This window comes from Pristiophorus japonicus, chromosome 2, assembly GCF_044704955.1.
Source record: "Pristiophorus japonicus isolate sPriJap1 chromosome 2, sPriJap1.hap1, whole genome shotgun sequence".
Taxonomy (NCBI): Eukaryota; Metazoa; Chordata; class Chondrichthyes; family Pristiophoridae; genus Pristiophorus; species Pristiophorus japonicus.
This window is the reverse complement of record NC_091978.1, coordinates 57,124,466-57,141,449: the sequence shown is the minus strand read 5'-3', so window position 1 is coordinate 57,141,449 and position 16,984 is coordinate 57,124,466. Positions and strand designations below refer to the sequence as shown.

Here is a 16,984-nt window from a genome sequence, read left to right as displayed (position 1 = left end):
CTGCTGCATTCTAAATTTCTCCCACTTCTCACATTTGCAGCTTTTTCTGGCCAATTTATATGCCTCTTCCTTGGATTTAACACTATCCTTAATTTCCCTTGTAAGCCATGGTTGAGCCACCTTCCCTGTTTTATTTTTACTCCAGACAGGGATGTACAATTGTTGAAGTTCATTCATGTGATCTTTAAATGTTTGCCATTGCTTATCCACCGTCAACCCTTTAAGTGTAATTCGCCAGTCTATTCTAGCCAATTCACGTCTCATACCATCGAAGTTACCTTTCCTCAAGTTCAGGACCCTAATCTCTGAATTAACTGTCACTCTCCCTCTTAATAAAGAATTCTACCATATTATGGTCACTCTTCCCCAGGGGGCCTCGCACAACAAGATTGCTAATTAGTCCTTTCTCATTACACATCACCCAGTCTAGGATGGCCAACCCTCTAGTTGGTTCCTCAACATATTGGTCTAGAAAACCATCCCTAATACGCTCCAGGAAATCCTCCTCTACCGCAGTGCTACAAATTTGGTTAGCCCAATCTATATGTAGATTGAAGTCGCCCATGATAACTGCTGTACCTTTATTGCACGCATCCCTAATTTCTTGTTTGATGCTGTCCCCAACCTCACTACTACTGTTTGGTGGTCTGTACACAACTCCCACTAGCGTTTTCTGCCCTTTGGTATTCCGCAGCTCCACCCATACAGATTCCACATCATCCAGGCTAATGTCCTTCCTTACTATTGCGTTAATTTCCTCTTTAACCAGCAAAACTACCCCACCTCCTTTTCCTTTCTGTCTATCCTTCCTGAATGTTGAATACCCTTGAATGTTGAGTTCTCAGCCTTGGTCACCCTGGAGCCATGTCTCCGTGATGCCAATTATATCATATTCATTATTGCTGCCTGCACAGTTAATTCATCCACCTTATTATGAATACTCCTCGCATTGAGGCACAGAGCCTTCATGCTTGTCTTTTTAACACAATTTGCCCCTTTAGAATGTTGCTGTAATGTGACCCTTTTTGATTTTTGCCTTCGGTTTCTCTGCCCTCCACTTATAATTTTCTTCTTTCTATCTTTTGCTTCTGCCCCCATTCTACTTCCCTCTGTCTCCCTGCATAGGTTCCCATCCCCCTGCCATATTAGTTTAACCCCTCCCCAACAGTAGTAGCAAACACTGCGCTAGGATATTGGTTCCAGTCCTCCCTACTTTTCAATTCTATACTTCTAGAAATAGACCCTAGTGCTTGGTTTGCTTTTTTTATGGCTTTGCTAACCTGTGTCGCAACTTTGTGATTTGTGTATTTGTACTCCAAGATCCCTTTGTTCCTCTACCTCACCTCGACTCTCACTCTCCAAGTAATAAGTGGCCTCCCTATTCCTACCAAAATGTAATACCTTACATTTATCTATGTTTGAACTTCGTCAATTATATGCTCATTCTGCAAGTTAATTAACATCCTCCTGTAATTTGTTGCAGTCTTCCTCAGTATTGACTCTCACCCCCAATTTGGTGTCATCCGGAAATTTAGTAATTGTGTTTTTGATTCCAAAGTCTAAATCATTAATATTAATTGTGAACAACACTGGTCCCAGCACTGATCCTTGTGGAACACCACAACCCACCTTCTGCCACTGTGAATAACTATCCTTTGCCCCTACTCTCTGCTTTCTGTCTTGAAGCCAGCTAGCTATCCATTCAACTACTTGTCCGCTGACTCTGCATTCTCTGACCTTGTTCATCAGTCTATTATGGATACCTTATCGAAGGCCTTTTCAAAATCTAGATAAATTATGTCTATTGCATTATCTTTGTCTACTCGCTCTGTTACCTGTTTGCTTTGGAAAAGTCCAGCTCAACTATCCAGTCTAATATCTTGTGCATCTTTCGCCAAGTTCAATTTCAGTCGAGATCTAGTATTAACCAGGTCTGATGTAATTTTGAATTTCCAGTATGAATTTTTTTCAAAAAAGAATCAATGTTTAGAATGTTGGGGAGAGTTACAGGTTCCTCAGGTTCCAGATTTCATCCCTGGTCTGTGTTGAATTATCTGATCTCAACTGAGGCAACATTAAGGGCCATACACTTCACCTCAATGTCCCTAGCTATAAAGGAAACATTCAGGCGGGGTTTGTGCTCGTGTTCACTGAGTTACTGAGAGTGTGGATTGGATGGGGACAGGATTGATTGAGCTCAGCAGTGTTGCTTTCAGAGCCTCCTGAGACTCGCTGCCCAGACTTGCCCATGAAGAATTGTCACTGAAAGGAGCTGACTATTGATGGAACAGTACCCAACATGAGTAAGGAAGAGAATGGGAGAAAATTGGGGTGGAAATTTAAATTTTGGGATCAATCTAAAGTTGGGATGTAGATATGTGATCACACTTATCATTGGTGAGAAATAGGGCTGATGTCACAAAGGAAAGATAACTTTTTGGTTTTGAGGTTTTTTTATTGAGTTGAGGGTAGTTTCTATGCTTATGGCATATTACACGTTACATTACGTTTGTCTTCTTGCCTGACCTCACAGCAGAAGAAGAGTGCTTTAGGAACATAGTAACAGGAGTAGGCCATTCAGCCCCTTGAGCCTATTCCTCCATTCAGTGAGATCATGGCTGATCTGCGATCTAACTCCATATACCCGCCTTTGGCCCATATCCCTTAATACCTTTGATTAACAAAAAGCAACCAATCTAGTATTTAAAATTAGCAATTGATCTAGCATCAATTACCATTTGTGGAAGAGAGTTCCAAACTTCTACCACCCTTTGTGTGTAGAAGTGTTTCCTAATTTCACTCCTGAAATGTCTGGCTCTAATTTTTAGACGCTGTCCCCTAGTCCTAGTATCCCCAACCAGCAGAAATAATTTCTCTCTTATCGATCCTATCTGTTCCCCTTAATAGCTTCAAAGCTAATTGCATTGCTTTTTGTAGTGTATATAAATATCTTGCTTATTTTCTAACTCCTATTGTTAACTACTTTTGAGAACTTGCCAGTAATTTATGTGGTATTCCCTGTGTTATCAGCACGGACCTCAGTGCAGAAGGAGCCAAGGCACGAACTAACCAGGCAGGTCACTGTGCAACGCAAGGAGAAGGAGTTCCAGGGAATGTTGGAGTATTACAAGGAGGATGAATCCCTACTTTTCCGCAACCTCATCACAGGTACATGACGGGTATTTTAGAATGGAAAAGGTTTAACTTGGAAACAGTAACCTTAGTGGATGAGCCTGGGACAGATGTGTTAACGGGGGTTGTGGTGAATGAGCTTGCGAGAGGAGAAATGCAAACTGGGGCTGTAGTGAATGAGTCAGTACAGGAATTGTGCTGTACAAAGAGTTGTGTCAAAAGGAGCTGTACTGTAGGAGACTGATGAGCTTGACCAGAATCTCTGCTACAAAAAACCTTTTTTTTTTTTAAACTGGATGACAGTTCTTTCCACCTACTTCTGTCTCTTATGAAGTGCAGCTGCTAGTTATTAAAGTTATCAATGGTTTCATTAGATCTACGTATCTGCACCCTTAGAATTCTCTCTTCTTTCACTCTGTTTAGAATCTTACCAATTAGGGTATATTTTCCTTCACTGTAATTTTCCCCAAAATTTACTATTTCACAATTTTCTGCATTGAACTACACCTGCCATCTATCTGTCCACTTTGTTGAACTGTCAGTTTTTGACTAGTATTACCATAGTGCAGTGCACATCCTTTTTTTAAAAAACAATCTGTATCCTATTGCTCATTCTCTGCCTTTTTACAAAATGAAATGCCAGCAGCATTTTTTATGTGAATGCTCTGCTCACACAAGAGATTGGTGTGCAAAATTAAAGCACATGGTATTGGGGATAATGTGGATAGAGGACTGGTGGCAGACAGGAAGCAGAGATTCGGGATAAACGGGTCCTTTTCAGAATGGCAGGCAGTGACTAGTGGGGTGCCGCAGGGCTCAGTGCTGGGACCCCAGCTATTTACAATATACATCAATGATTTAGATGAAGGAATTGAGTGTAATATCTCCAAGTTTGCAGATGACACTAAGCTGGGTGGCAGTGTGAGCTGTGAGGAGGATGCTAAGAGGCTGCAGGGTGACTTGGACAGGTGAGGTGAGTGGGCAGATGCAGTATAATGTGGATAAATGTGAGGTTATCCACTTTGGTGGCAAAAACATGAAGGCAAGAATATTATCTGAATGGCGGCAGATTAGGAAAAGGGGAGGTGCAACGAGACCTGGGTGTCATGGTACATCAGTCATTGAAAGTTGGCATGCAGGTACAGCAGGCGGTGAAGAAGGCAAATAGCATGTTGGCCTTCATAGCTAGGGGATTTGAGTATAGGAGCAGGGAGGTCATACTGCAGTTGTACAGGACCTTGGTGAGGCCTCACCTGGAATATTATGTTCAGTTTTGGTCTCCTAATCTGAGGAAGGATGTTCTTGCTATTGAGGGAGTGCAGCGAAGGTTCACCAGACTGATTCCTGGGATGGCAGGACTGACATACGAGGAGAGACTTGATTGACTGGGCCTGTATTCATTGGAGTTTAGAAGAATGAGAGGGGATCTCAGAGAAACATATAAAATTCTGACAGAACTGGACAGGTTAGATGCAGGAAGAATGTTCCTGATGTTGGGGAAGTCCAGAACTAGGGGTCACAGACTAAGGATAAGGGGCAAGCCATTTAGGACCGAGATGAGGAGAAACTTCTTCACTCAGAGAATTGTGAACCTGTGGAATTCTCTACCGCAGAGAGTTGTTGATAGTTCGTTAGATATATTCAAAAGGGATCTGGCCCTTACGGCTAAAGGGATCAAGGGGTATGGAGAAAAAGCAGGAAAAGTGAATGCTCAGCCATGATATTGAATGGTGGTGCAGGCTCAAAGGGCCGAATGGCCTACTCCTGCATCTATTTTCTATGTTTCTATGTTTATGTGAGGAGTGGTATCAACAGAAACTGGGGTGAATGACTAATTATTCCTAATCTGCTTCCCAATAGGCCACGCGTCAACACTGCTGGTATGATTGGTGATTAAACTGTACTGTGTTTTCTCCTTCCCACCCATTTCTAGACCTGAAGCCTCAAACAGTCTCTGCCACAGTGCCGGGCCTGCCTGCATACATCCTCTTCATGTGCCTCAGACATGCAGATTATGTTAATGATGACCAGAAGGTCCACGCGCTCCTCACTGGTACCATCAATGGCATCAAGAAAGTGTTAAAGGTAAGGGATTCATTTCTTCAATGCAACCACTAAATGTTTCCCAAATGAGGTTAGAGCTAAGTGAGATTCTGATAATTTAACCGTTACTTAAAATTTGTTACAACATAACACATTCTCATAAAATAACATTCAGCTTTCCCTCCCCTCTCCTGAAGGCACTAACACATGCAGGATTACAGTTTCATGGGTGCTGGCCACTCACTCGGGTAGCTTTCCTTTGTACAGGAATACACAGTCAGCAGGATACTTGACAGTTGTGGAACATTACAGTCGAGCCTGTTCCCATCTTCACAGGGGTGATTTCTAGTGAGAGTCACTGGACAGATATCCGTGGCAGGAATACTGGCTTATCTTTGATTTCCCTCCCTGGTGCATAGGCACTGAGGCCATTTGTAGTGTCCCAGCTGCCATCCTAGCTAAGCCCAGCTAATTCAGTGCTTCCTGGTCTCAGTAGCTTAGTTTCAAAATGGATCGTGAAGGAAACCACAAGTATTTTGTTTTTAAAATATCGAGTATACTGGAGGCGATTTCTACATTTTCTGCTGTTTTGTTAAAAGTAATTTTTGTGTTTTTCAGAAACATAACGATGACTTTGAAATGACAGCATTTTGGTTGTCCAATAGTTGCCGCATGTTGCACTGTTTAAAACAATACAGTGGGGATGAGGTAAGTCTGATTTATCATTTCTACTCGGCAGCAGACCATGTTTTGCATGTCTTACTGAAAAATAAAACCGAATGTTTGCTCATCACCGTGTAGGATGTTATTGTTGGAGAAAACTAGATTTTTTTTCTGCCCATCAAGCACACCCAGGTCAAGTGTAGCATAGCCAGCTGAAGCAAAGATCCCTCTAATCATACCCCAATAATGTGCCTTAGCGCAGCCTTGGCATTACACATCCTACTGCACAATGTAATTGTTTTTTCAGTTCCCACATGAGCGACCTCTCTGAGTGAGATTGTCAATTAGGGGACATAATTAGAGGACCGGTGGGGGTCCAGAACGCACTGCCTGAAAGAGTGGTAGAGGCAGAAACCCTCCTCGTATTAAAAAAGTACTTGGATATGCACTTGAACTGCCATAACCTGGAAGGCTACGGACCAGGAGCTAGAAAGTGGGATTAGGCTATATAGCTCTTTTTCTGCCGGCACAGACACGATGCGCCAAATGGCCTCCTTCTGTGCTCTAAATTTTTATGAATACTCCAGCTGTGTTCTCACCAAAACCCTGAATAATTGCAGCAAGACTTCCTTATTTTTGTACTCCAACCCCCTTGCAATAAAGACTAACATTCCATCTGCCTTCCTAATTGCTTGATGAACTTGCATGTTAACTTTCTGTGATTCATGTACAAGGACCCCAAAATGCCCCAACATTTACTACTCAACTTTTTAAACAAATTCTGCTTTTCCATTCTTCCCACCAAAGTGGATAATTTCACATGTCCCCACATTAAACTCCTCTACCACCTTCTTGCCCATTCACAATCTGTATCCCTTTGCAGCCGTTTTGCCTCCTCCTCACAGTTTACCTAGTTTTGTATCATCAGCAAACTTGGACACATTACACTCGGCCCCTTCATCCAAGTAATTGATTTAGATTGTAAATAGCTGAGGCCTTGCAGCACCCAACTAGTTGAACCCCACTAGTTATAACCTGCTAACCCAAAAATGACTCGTTTATTCCTACTATCTGTTTTCTGTCTGTTAACCCATCCTCAATCTAAGCTATGATATATTACCCCTAATCCCAAGAGCCTTAATTTTGTGTAATAACCTTTTGAGTGGCACCTTAACGAATGCTTCTCCAGTCTCTCCACGTACCTGAAATCTCTCGTCCCTGGTACCATTCGAGTAAATCTCTTCTACACCCTCTCTCAGGCGTTGACATCCTTCCTAAAGTGTAGTGCCCCCAGAACTGAACACAATTAGCTCAACTTTTCCTGCCACCTTCAAAGATTTGTGTACATACACTTCCAGGTCTCTCTGTTCCTGCACCCCATTTAAAATTGTACCATTTAGTTGATATTGCCTCTCCTCATTCTTCCTACCAAAATGTATCACGTCATACTTCTCTGCGTTAAATTTCATCTGCCATGTGTCTGCCCATATTAGTCTGTCTACATTCTCCTGAAATCTGATTCTATCCTTCTCATTGTTTACTACATTTCTGAGTTTTGTATCATCTGCAAACTTTAAAATTATGCCTGTATACACAAGACCATGTCATTAATATATATCAACAACAACAACTTGCATTTATATAGCGCCTTTAACGTAATGAAATGTCCCAAGGCACTTCACAGAAGTATTATGAGATTTAAAAAATTTGACACCGAGCCGCATAAGTAGAAATTAGCACAGGTGACCAAAAGCTTGGCCAAAGAGGTAGGTTTTAAGGAGCATCTCGAAGGAGGAAAGAGAGGCAGCGAGGTTTAGGCAGGGATTTCCAAAGCTTTTAGGGTCTATGCAACAGAAGGCACGGCCACCAATGGTTGAGTGATTATAATCAGGGATGCTCAAGTGGGCAGAATTAGAGCAGCGCAGAAATCTTGGGGCGGGGGGTGGGCACGATGGTTGTGAGGCTGGAGGAGATTACAGAGATAGGGAGGGGAGATGCCATGTAGGGATGAGAATTTTGAAATCGAGGCGCTGCTTGACCGGGAGCCAATGTCTGTCAGCAAGCACAGGGTTAATGGGTGAGCGGGACTTGATGTGAGTTAGGACACGGGCAGCCGAGTTTTGGATCACCTCTAGTTTATGTAGGGTAGAATGTGGGAGGCCAACCAGGAGTGCATTGGAATAGTCAAGTCTAGAGGTAACAAAGGCATGGATATGAGGGCTTCAGCAATGGATGAGCTGAGGCAAGGATGGAGACTGGCAATGTTACGGAGATGGAAATAGGCGGTCTTAGTTATGCTGTGGATTTGTGGTCGAAAGCTCATTTCAGGGTCAAATATGACATCAAGGTTGCGAACAGTGTGGTTCAGCCTCAGACAGAAGTTGGGGAGTGGGATGGAGTCAGTGGCTAGGGAACAGAGTTTGTGGCTGGGTCCAAAACAAGGCTTTAGTCTTCTCAATATTCAGTTGGAAAAAATTTCTGCTCATCCAGAACTGGATGTCGGACAAGCAGTCTGACAATTTAGAGACCTTGGAGGGGTTGAGAGAAGTGGTAATGGCTGTCATTAGCGTACATGTGGAAACTGACGCTGTGTTTTCGGATGATGTCGCCAAGTGGCAACATGTCGATGAGAAATAGGAGGGGGCCAAGAATAGCTCCTTGGAGGACACCACTCTATACTTCTCTCCAGTCTGAAAAACAACCGTTCACCACTCTCTGTTTTAGTCCCTTAGCCAATTTTGTCCCTTTAATCCCATGGGCTTTAATTTTGCTTACAAGTCTATTACGTGGTATTTTGTCAAACCCCTTTTGAAAGTCCATATACACAACATCAGTCGCACTACCCTCATCAACCTTCTCCGTTACTTCATCAAAGAACTTACTAAAAGTTAGTCAAATACGATTTGCTTTTAACAAATCCATACTGACTTTCATTAATTAGCCCATACTTCAAGTAATCTTTTCTATGAAGTGGTGTGTAATATTTGCCACATTGCACTTTGGCATTCATTTGAGACTAGAAGCACTGTGCAATAGCATCCTGTTGCCAGCGGCAGATGAAATGGGTGAAGACTGTTCCGTGCTTTGGGACATGCGGCATGTTATATCTTTTTTTTCTAATGCACATGGGCAATGTATAAGGATGTGCCTATTTTCTTGGATCTTTTTATTGGTCTTTTGTGGATTTGTTCATTACTGGTTTGGTCTCTTCTGAAAGAGGGAATATATGAAAATAAACCAAATGCAAGAATAAAATCTTATTTTTTCCTGTCCCTTCTCAATTCCTTAAGGATTTCATGAAGCAAAATAATGCACGGCAGAATGAACACAGCCTCAAGAACTTTGATCTCACAGAGTACCGCCAGGTTCTAAGTGACCTCTCTATCCAGATCTATCAGCAGATGATTAAAGTTGCAGAAGGTCTCCTTCAGCCCATGATAGGTAAAGCTCTTATTCATAGATAGTGTTTTTAAAAAAAAAAACTCCCCTTTTTTCTCATTTAAAGTACAGCTCCACGGGCATTACTACCAGAGTGGCCTCTTTTCACAAATGAGCTTAGACAATGAGTGTCGGTGGGTTATTTGGAGCGTGGGGCATTAGAGAGTATCACCTGTTATCCACATTTTCCACCAGGTGTGTTTGAATAGTGATCAGCTGCTCCCTGGTCTCTTTCCCCCCCCCACCCCAAACCGGGTATATGGGTACTGAAGCTATTCATAGCATCCCAACTGACATCCCACATCAGATCAGCCAACTCCACATAGGCCAGGGTTAGGACCTGGGACTTTCTTGGTCTATGCCAGGATACATTCACTGAGAGCCATGAGGGAAGCTACATGAATACTTTCATACAGGCAAGATATTTTCAAATCAGCTGTTCTTTAGCGAACAAATGTCAGCTTTAAAACAAAAATTTAAACCATTAAAAAGAATTATGATTTTATATCTTTTTATTGTTTTTCTGGTTCTGTTGATATTTTGAAATATTTATGAGCAGGCACAAATGTTACCATTGGGAAAATTGACTTCAAGAAATTATTGCAGGTGAAGGGAGCTGAATTAATCATTCCTATAAAACCTTCAGAATCCTGGGATAACAATTCCTACTTATGTTATTTCAGCTTCTTTATACTGTTGACTTCAACATTCATCTCAAAGCTGCCTGAACTACTAATTGATTTAAGTTTGGGAGACGGGTACTATACTTGGCTTGCATATTGTCTTCTAATACCTTAATTTGAATGAACATAAGAACATAAGAATTAGGAACAGGAGTAGGCCATCTAGCCCCTCGAGCCTGCTACGCCATTCAACAAGATCATGGCTGATCTGACCGTGGACTCAGCTCCACTTACCCGCCCACTCCCCATAACCCTTAATTCCCTTATTGGTTAAAATGAAGCTCAAAGTAGATGGAATGGAGGATCTCTGCTGGGCATAAAGATCCAGGAGCAGTCCCACTCTGTTCCTAATAAATGCAGATCCACAACACCAAACTACCCCACTTATGTAAAAATATGCAGAGATTGGCAATTTTCCACATGCTTATGTTAAACATTTACTGTTGCACTGGTTCCCCCTCTAATGGTAAATACGGTAAAATCAAGTGTAGATTGCTGCACTTAGCTAGTGCTGTGCCATTCATAATTGTGGCAGAGACGTATCCAAGAAGAGATTTTGTAGTGGATTTGTTTTATTACTTCTGGTCTAACTCTTACATTTTGGGGCAAAGTTTCAGATTTATTCTATCTTGCCCATAGTCAAGTATGAACACCACTGAAGCATGCAACAAACCCAGCTCCAACTTGTGCAGGCCCGTGTGACACTGACCACACTGGTTTCAAATGTATTGAACTGTGTTATTCCTGTCCTGGGAGTGCTCAATACTCGCACTGCGAATCTGAATTGTAAAATGCTCCATTCCTCTGAATGACATCCTTCACTCTGATAGCCACAAGACTTCATCCAGAAAAAAACCAACAAGGGGGTGAAGTTTGACCAGAAACAGACAGAAACTGTTTCCTCTGACAAAGCCCACTGTAATATGTATATTTTTTACTTGCTCTCAGGATGTGGGCAGCAATGGCAAGGCCGCATTTATTGCCATTCCCTACTTACGCTGAGAAAGTGGTAGTGCGCCCATGTTGAACATTGGGGAAAATATTAGTGAAATATACTATGGGATCATTTTTTCTTAATTATATGTAGTCCAATAAGTATATTAATCCTTTAAATTGAAATACAAGATTACTCATTGTTGTATTCCATTGTGACACTTCCTTATTTGATCTTGTAAGATGCATATCTGGGGTAGTTGATTTCGTTTGTATTAATACTCTTTTTTTTTAATAAGTATCTGCAATGTTAGAAAACGAGAGCATCCAGGGTTTGTCGAGTGTGAAACCCATGGGTTACAGGAAACGTTCTTCCAGCCGGCTGGATGGAGACAGCAGCTACACTCTGGAGGCCATGCTGCGCCAGCTTAACCTGTTAAACCACACCATGTGCGAGCACGGACTGGATCCTGAGATTATCCAACAGGTCTTTCGGCAGCTTTTCTACATCATCAATGCTGTTACACTTAACAATCTGCTACTGAGGAAGGACGTGTGCTCATGGAGTACTGGAATGCAGCTCAGGTATGATTGCTGGAGAATTATTTTCTCTCCCCCCTCCCCCCCCATCCCCCATATCCCATAAGGCACTATTACATCACAGAGTCCACAAAGCCCTGCCAAACATCAAGATTCAATGAGTCAAAAATGATTGTGAGAGAAGTTGGTTTGTTATTGGTTCCCAAAAGTGCAGAGCGTCATTGATGGCACACATTCAGGATGCCAATCAGTGGTCTACATTGATCGAAAAAGCTGTCATTGATCAAGGTGTCAGTGGTCAGATGATGGCAAGAAACCCTGTCGGCAACTATGATATTTTCATCTTATGACAATGGATAGTGTCACAACTATTCGAGGGAACAAGTTGAATGGATGCAGGGGACCAAGAATACCCTTGCTGCAACTTTTGACGTTATTTAAGAACCCCTACACTCAGACTAAAAGGAAATACAGTGAGGCTGATGCATCCATTCAAATTCCGGTGGAACATAAAATCGGAATGTTTGCACGGATTCGGTAGGATCCTACTCTATAGCACTGAGAAAATATTAAAGATCTGTGTATAGGTGGCATGTTGGCACTCCTGTCTGGTTAAGAGTTGTTGATGCCTGTGATTCTCTGCACTGCTGAGTTCTTGGTCCTGTCTACTGCTAGAGCAAGGTGGTAAGGTTGGGCACTTAGAGTATATATACTTTCTAAATCAAGCTGAGAAGAGGCCACTTGAGGAATTAAAACTGCATCCAAGCCCATTCAGACTATTCTTGGGTACGTGTGCCCTAGGCAGAGGTCTGGGAAGCTGCCTACTTACCATTTGGGAGAATTGGTGAGGTTTTTTTGGTGAGGGGGAGAGAAGGTAAGTAATTAGAAAAAAGGGTCTCAAATAAATGTAAAATGGGATGTTGCAAAAAAAAATGATCTGCAGCTTTTGTTTCTGACTGCTGTTTGTGTAGGTACAACATCAGTCAGTTAGAAGAGTGGCTCCGAGGAAAGAATTTACAACAGAGTGGGGCCGTGAAGACGATGGAGCCTCTAATTCAGGCTGCACAGCTCCTCCAAGTGAAGAAGAAAACGAATGATGATGCTGTGGCAATCTGTTCAATGTGTATAGCTCTTTCCACACAGCAGGTAAATGACCTATGGCTATTTTACAGTCATTCATGGCAAAGCAGTCAACCTTTCAGCAAACTCTAGATGTGAGGATTTCAGTAGCTAGTCAGTGATGTATTAGAGCCATGGCCTTTATACCAAGTATACAACGCCGCCCATATCTCCCAACAATCATATCAGAACATCATATAGCAGTGAAGTGTTGATCAAAGTGAGTGAGGCAGATTGCAAACTCTACCAAACACATTTAGCTTATTTTTCACAGTAAGGTTGATCAAAATTTACATTTATATCCAAATGATGCTGGTTAAGAGATCAGAAAAATCAACCCAACTGACACAGCCATTGACTCCTTCCATTCATAGCTGTTGTTCTTGCATCTCATCCTTTTCAAAAAAAAATGCACCTGGATGCATCCCTGTTCAAATCAATATTTTGGTCTAATTGTAAAGCCTAGTTGTGATAAGGTGTAATTTCTATTTGCAATACTAGTTAAACCAATCTGAGGGGAAACATCACACTGGTGGGCATTACATTTGCAGCTGTGCTAACTTTGATGGTATTTTTCTCTCACACAATTGGCCCTAGTGGATGCGGAATAAACGGTTCTTACACCTTGTATATACAAGTTTACTGCGTACAAGGTTTTGATGCTAAATGACATTGCAACCTTCCTCTCCTGAGTCTTGCTGGAGTTCTGCTGCAGAGGTGCCAAGCATCCTCTTAACTCATTTAAGTGGCCATTCTTGTGTGAGCCCAGGCAGTGAGTATCAATATGCTATTTAACTGTGTGATGCATTCATGTACATGTGCTTTCTAATAGGGGTGACTGGATAGCAATCAGAATTGGGAACTCTGGCTGATAATTTATCCTTGCCCTTCCTGAGGCTCCAAATGTAGCAGCTCTGATCAGCATTAACAACTACTTGTATTTATATAGTGCCTTTGACCCAAGACCTCAGTACAGACCTTGTTGAACCTAGAATCTTAGATTTTGTCACATTTTCCTGACAATTGCATATTAAGTTCTATATCGTAACTATTCTTTTCCACAACAGATTGTCAAGATTTTAAACCTCTACACGCCAGTGAATGAGTTTGAAGAACGTGTGACCGTAGCCTTCATTAGAAATATTCAGGTAAGCTCTTTATAGCCTAAAAAAGTGAATGATGCTTTTTGTAAGAAGCCATTTAGTCCATTTTGTCAGTGCTTCCAAATTTCAGGCATTTGTTGCCAACATTCTGTAAATAAGAAATCCACAAATTACTCCTTTTGCACCTTTTGATCCTACAGTTCAATATTTAAAGGAATGCTTCAGGCAAACTTGCTTCTAATTTCCAATAAGAACAAAAAGGCCTGTAAGCAAAACTCCTTGTATTTCTCAATCCTATCTCATAACCTAAATTTCTAATATCCAAAGAGCAGTTAGGAGTAACCTACGTTAGTGTGGGCTGAAATCACCGAAAGGCCAGACTGGGTAAGGACATGTTTCCTTCCCTAAAAGACATTGATGAACTGATTGGGTTTTTACAACAACACGACAGTTTCATGGCTACATTTACTGATATCAAACTGTAATGGTGGGATTTGAATTTGCATATCTGGATTACGAGTTCAGTAGCATAACCACACTACCATACTAACTAATCATATAAAATATATACAAGTTCGGCTGTATTTATCATTGTGTTTTTTTTCTTCTTAGTCCTGTTTACAAGACCGCAACGAATCTCCTCAGCTGCTATTAGACTTCAAACACACATTTCCTGTTATGTTTCCATTCAACCCTTCGGCACTCAACCTGGATACCATTCACATCCCAGCAAATTTGAACTTAACTTTCCTCAACAGAGTATAGAACAAAATTATGTGTGTGGAAGGAAGGATGGAGAAAGAAGAAAGCTGAATCTTGGATAATTGCTGCCTTTGAATCAAGAAATATTATGGAAAGAAATAATTGCACAAGACTGTATCAAAACCTGACTGGAAGCATAAATAACCCATCACCACCACTGATAAACATCGACTGCAAGCCATTTGAGAAGCATTCAGAGGGAACGTCTAGCATTACAAGTGATAGGCCATGGTTTATTTTTATAATTTACAAAGTAATGACTATTGGGTGGAATGTAAAAAAAACAAAGAAGGTCCAATCATCAATGGTGATATTTGTGAACCACAAGCTTTGTAACCAAAAGAAAACACAGATGGGATTCATCATGTGCTCTCTGCATGTTTAATAACTCAAATGTGCATTTTCTTTGGCTTCCTGGCAAGGTTCAAGCATGAAGCAGAATCCCCTCTTTTGCATTCATAGTCAGTGGCAGAATATTCTACACACAAATAATGAACTGTGAAGAGAAAAGAAAATGACCCTGAAAATGACAAGTAGGGATGGGCTTCGGTTCTGCTCAATGTATACAACCAATTTCGAGCTACTTTCAACTTTCTATTAGACTAATGTATTTTCACATAAATACTTCCTCATTCCTACTGTGACCCGAGATGGGAACTTGTTTTAACACTTTGTGTGATTTATTATTTGAGCTATTAATTACAGTGCTTCTATCATTGCTTGTTTGACTCTTGGAAAATGAGGTGGTTTGAGCCATTTGCTGCAAGCTTACACTAGGGCTTGACTCCGAATGAAGAACAGCATAGCTTTGGGATTGTATTTGACTCATTAAGGGCTAAATTTGGCAATGCTGTGCGTAACCCCTTTACGCAATGACCATTTCAGTTAGAGCCCAAAATTGGGTTCATTGCTGTGGTGTACCCAGTTAAGGTCCAACTGGTTTACACCTTTTAAGATAGTATCAGCACAATCTTATTGGTGTTTCTGCTTCTTTTGGATGATAAAGAAACTATCTTTATACTTATTGGGCAGTTGTAATTTGCAGGAACTAACTTGGACTCATGTTAAAAATCAAGATGTTGACGTGCAATAATTTAAAAATCTGTACAGTGTCTAACACATCAGAGATGCTTTCAGCAATAGTCTTCCAGTGCTGAGACAGTAGAATTGCACTGACAGTCAGTGCCTTGATAGGTATTTAAATCCAACAAACATTTTGGTTTAGGTTGGATACAAGTTACTTGTTGTTAATGGTCAGTTGCCTTTGGATTTAACCCCTTCCCCTCCCCTTTTCAATATGTAGAATGCATGTACCCTCTTCACCTCTGTTGGCTGAATTTTGAATGTCAAGTCTTCAAAAGTGAATGTTACACTACTTTACCACCTGGTCCTGAATTGATAGGTAGTTTTTCCGATCACACATTCCTATTTAGCAGTAGAATTAACAAGCCCTATCAAGACTATTGATTACTCTTATCCACAAATACAGTTGTAATCCAAGGATGTGTTTAAACACTTTGAACACAGCAGTCTGTAGTGTGAACAACAGATCATTATTTTTCATGATCAAGAACCAAAACCAAAGGTGACTTTCCCCCATTGCATGAATCCAAGTGCACAGTGCCAATACAAATCCCAGAGAGTCCATACACATATGTAAACAAGATGTCAGATCTCGGATACATCATTTTCTCTTCCTGTTCCACTTTCTCAGTTCATTTTCCCATTTTGACCTTGGAGCAATAAAGTAGAAGCAGGGAAATGGCAAAGTTTTAAACCATTCCCTTTTCGCTGCCCAATGAATACAGTGCTTGCTAATGGAAATGGGTGAAATAATTCAAATAATTATGGATATGAAAGACAATGTACATTAATATGCAGTGAATAGATACTGGAACATTACATATCTTGGATAGATTGGTGTAATTTTTCTTCTGCAATAATAAATTTATTTCAGGTGGTCTTTTTTACGGTTGAAAATGGTCATTTATTTTTAATTTAGATTCATGAAAACAAAATGATAGAGTAGAAGTATATAATTACAATAATGATGGCCTGATTAAAACTCATGAAAAACTGATACAGTCTCAGCATTATACTCGGATATGGTCGGGAGAGAAGAATTAAACACACACAATGTAATTAAAGGCAGTTCTGTCCAAAGACAGTAACTGTACTGTTGAAATTTGCCTGCTGTCACATACCTTATCAGTAACGTGACGCATTTATCATGGAACAAATCAGAGTTCTCCTGATGACTGGGTATGTAGATGTAGCTGTATTAAATCAAAAACGTCATGTTCAATCACTAATCTACTCAGTTAGCTGATTTCAACGAGATGGCAGTGGTGGTACTGCAACATCCACGTCTATGAAAGGGGGTGGCGGGGGTGGGGGGATAAGAGATCACCTTGGGTGCTTACTGCTGGTAATAATAAGTGTGTGTGTGTGTGTGTGAGAGTGTCGACCAAAGACAAGATCAGACTTATATGTGATTCCCTTCATTGTCAATTAGGCTGTGTACTTTCACTGGCTAGATTTGCACATGATGAAAGGACTGCAAGGCTG

General features: G+C 41.1%; 1 protein-coding gene across 1 annotated transcript in view; it reads left to right on the top strand.

Moving 5' to 3' along the window:
- myo5b (myosin VB) overlaps nucleotides 1-16,673 on the top strand; it is a 310,547-nt gene extending 293,874 nt beyond the window's left edge. Inside the window, exons 32-39 of the mRNA XM_070867495.1 lie at nucleotides 3,031-3,168; nucleotides 5,066-5,217; nucleotides 5,794-5,883; nucleotides 9,129-9,279; nucleotides 11,192-11,477; nucleotides 12,404-12,578; nucleotides 13,619-13,699; nucleotides 14,267-16,673. Of these exons, the coding sequence (XP_070723596.1) occupies nucleotides 3,031-3,168; nucleotides 5,066-5,217; nucleotides 5,794-5,883; nucleotides 9,129-9,279; nucleotides 11,192-11,477; nucleotides 12,404-12,578; nucleotides 13,619-13,699; nucleotides 14,267-14,419 (1,226 nt within the window). The 3' untranslated portion in view covers nucleotides 14,420-16,673. The remainder of the gene's footprint in view (nucleotides 1-3,030; nucleotides 3,169-5,065; nucleotides 5,218-5,793; nucleotides 5,884-9,128; nucleotides 9,280-11,191; nucleotides 11,478-12,403; nucleotides 12,579-13,618; nucleotides 13,700-14,266) is intronic.
- The last annotated feature ends 311 nt before the right edge of the window (nucleotides 16,674-16,984 follow it).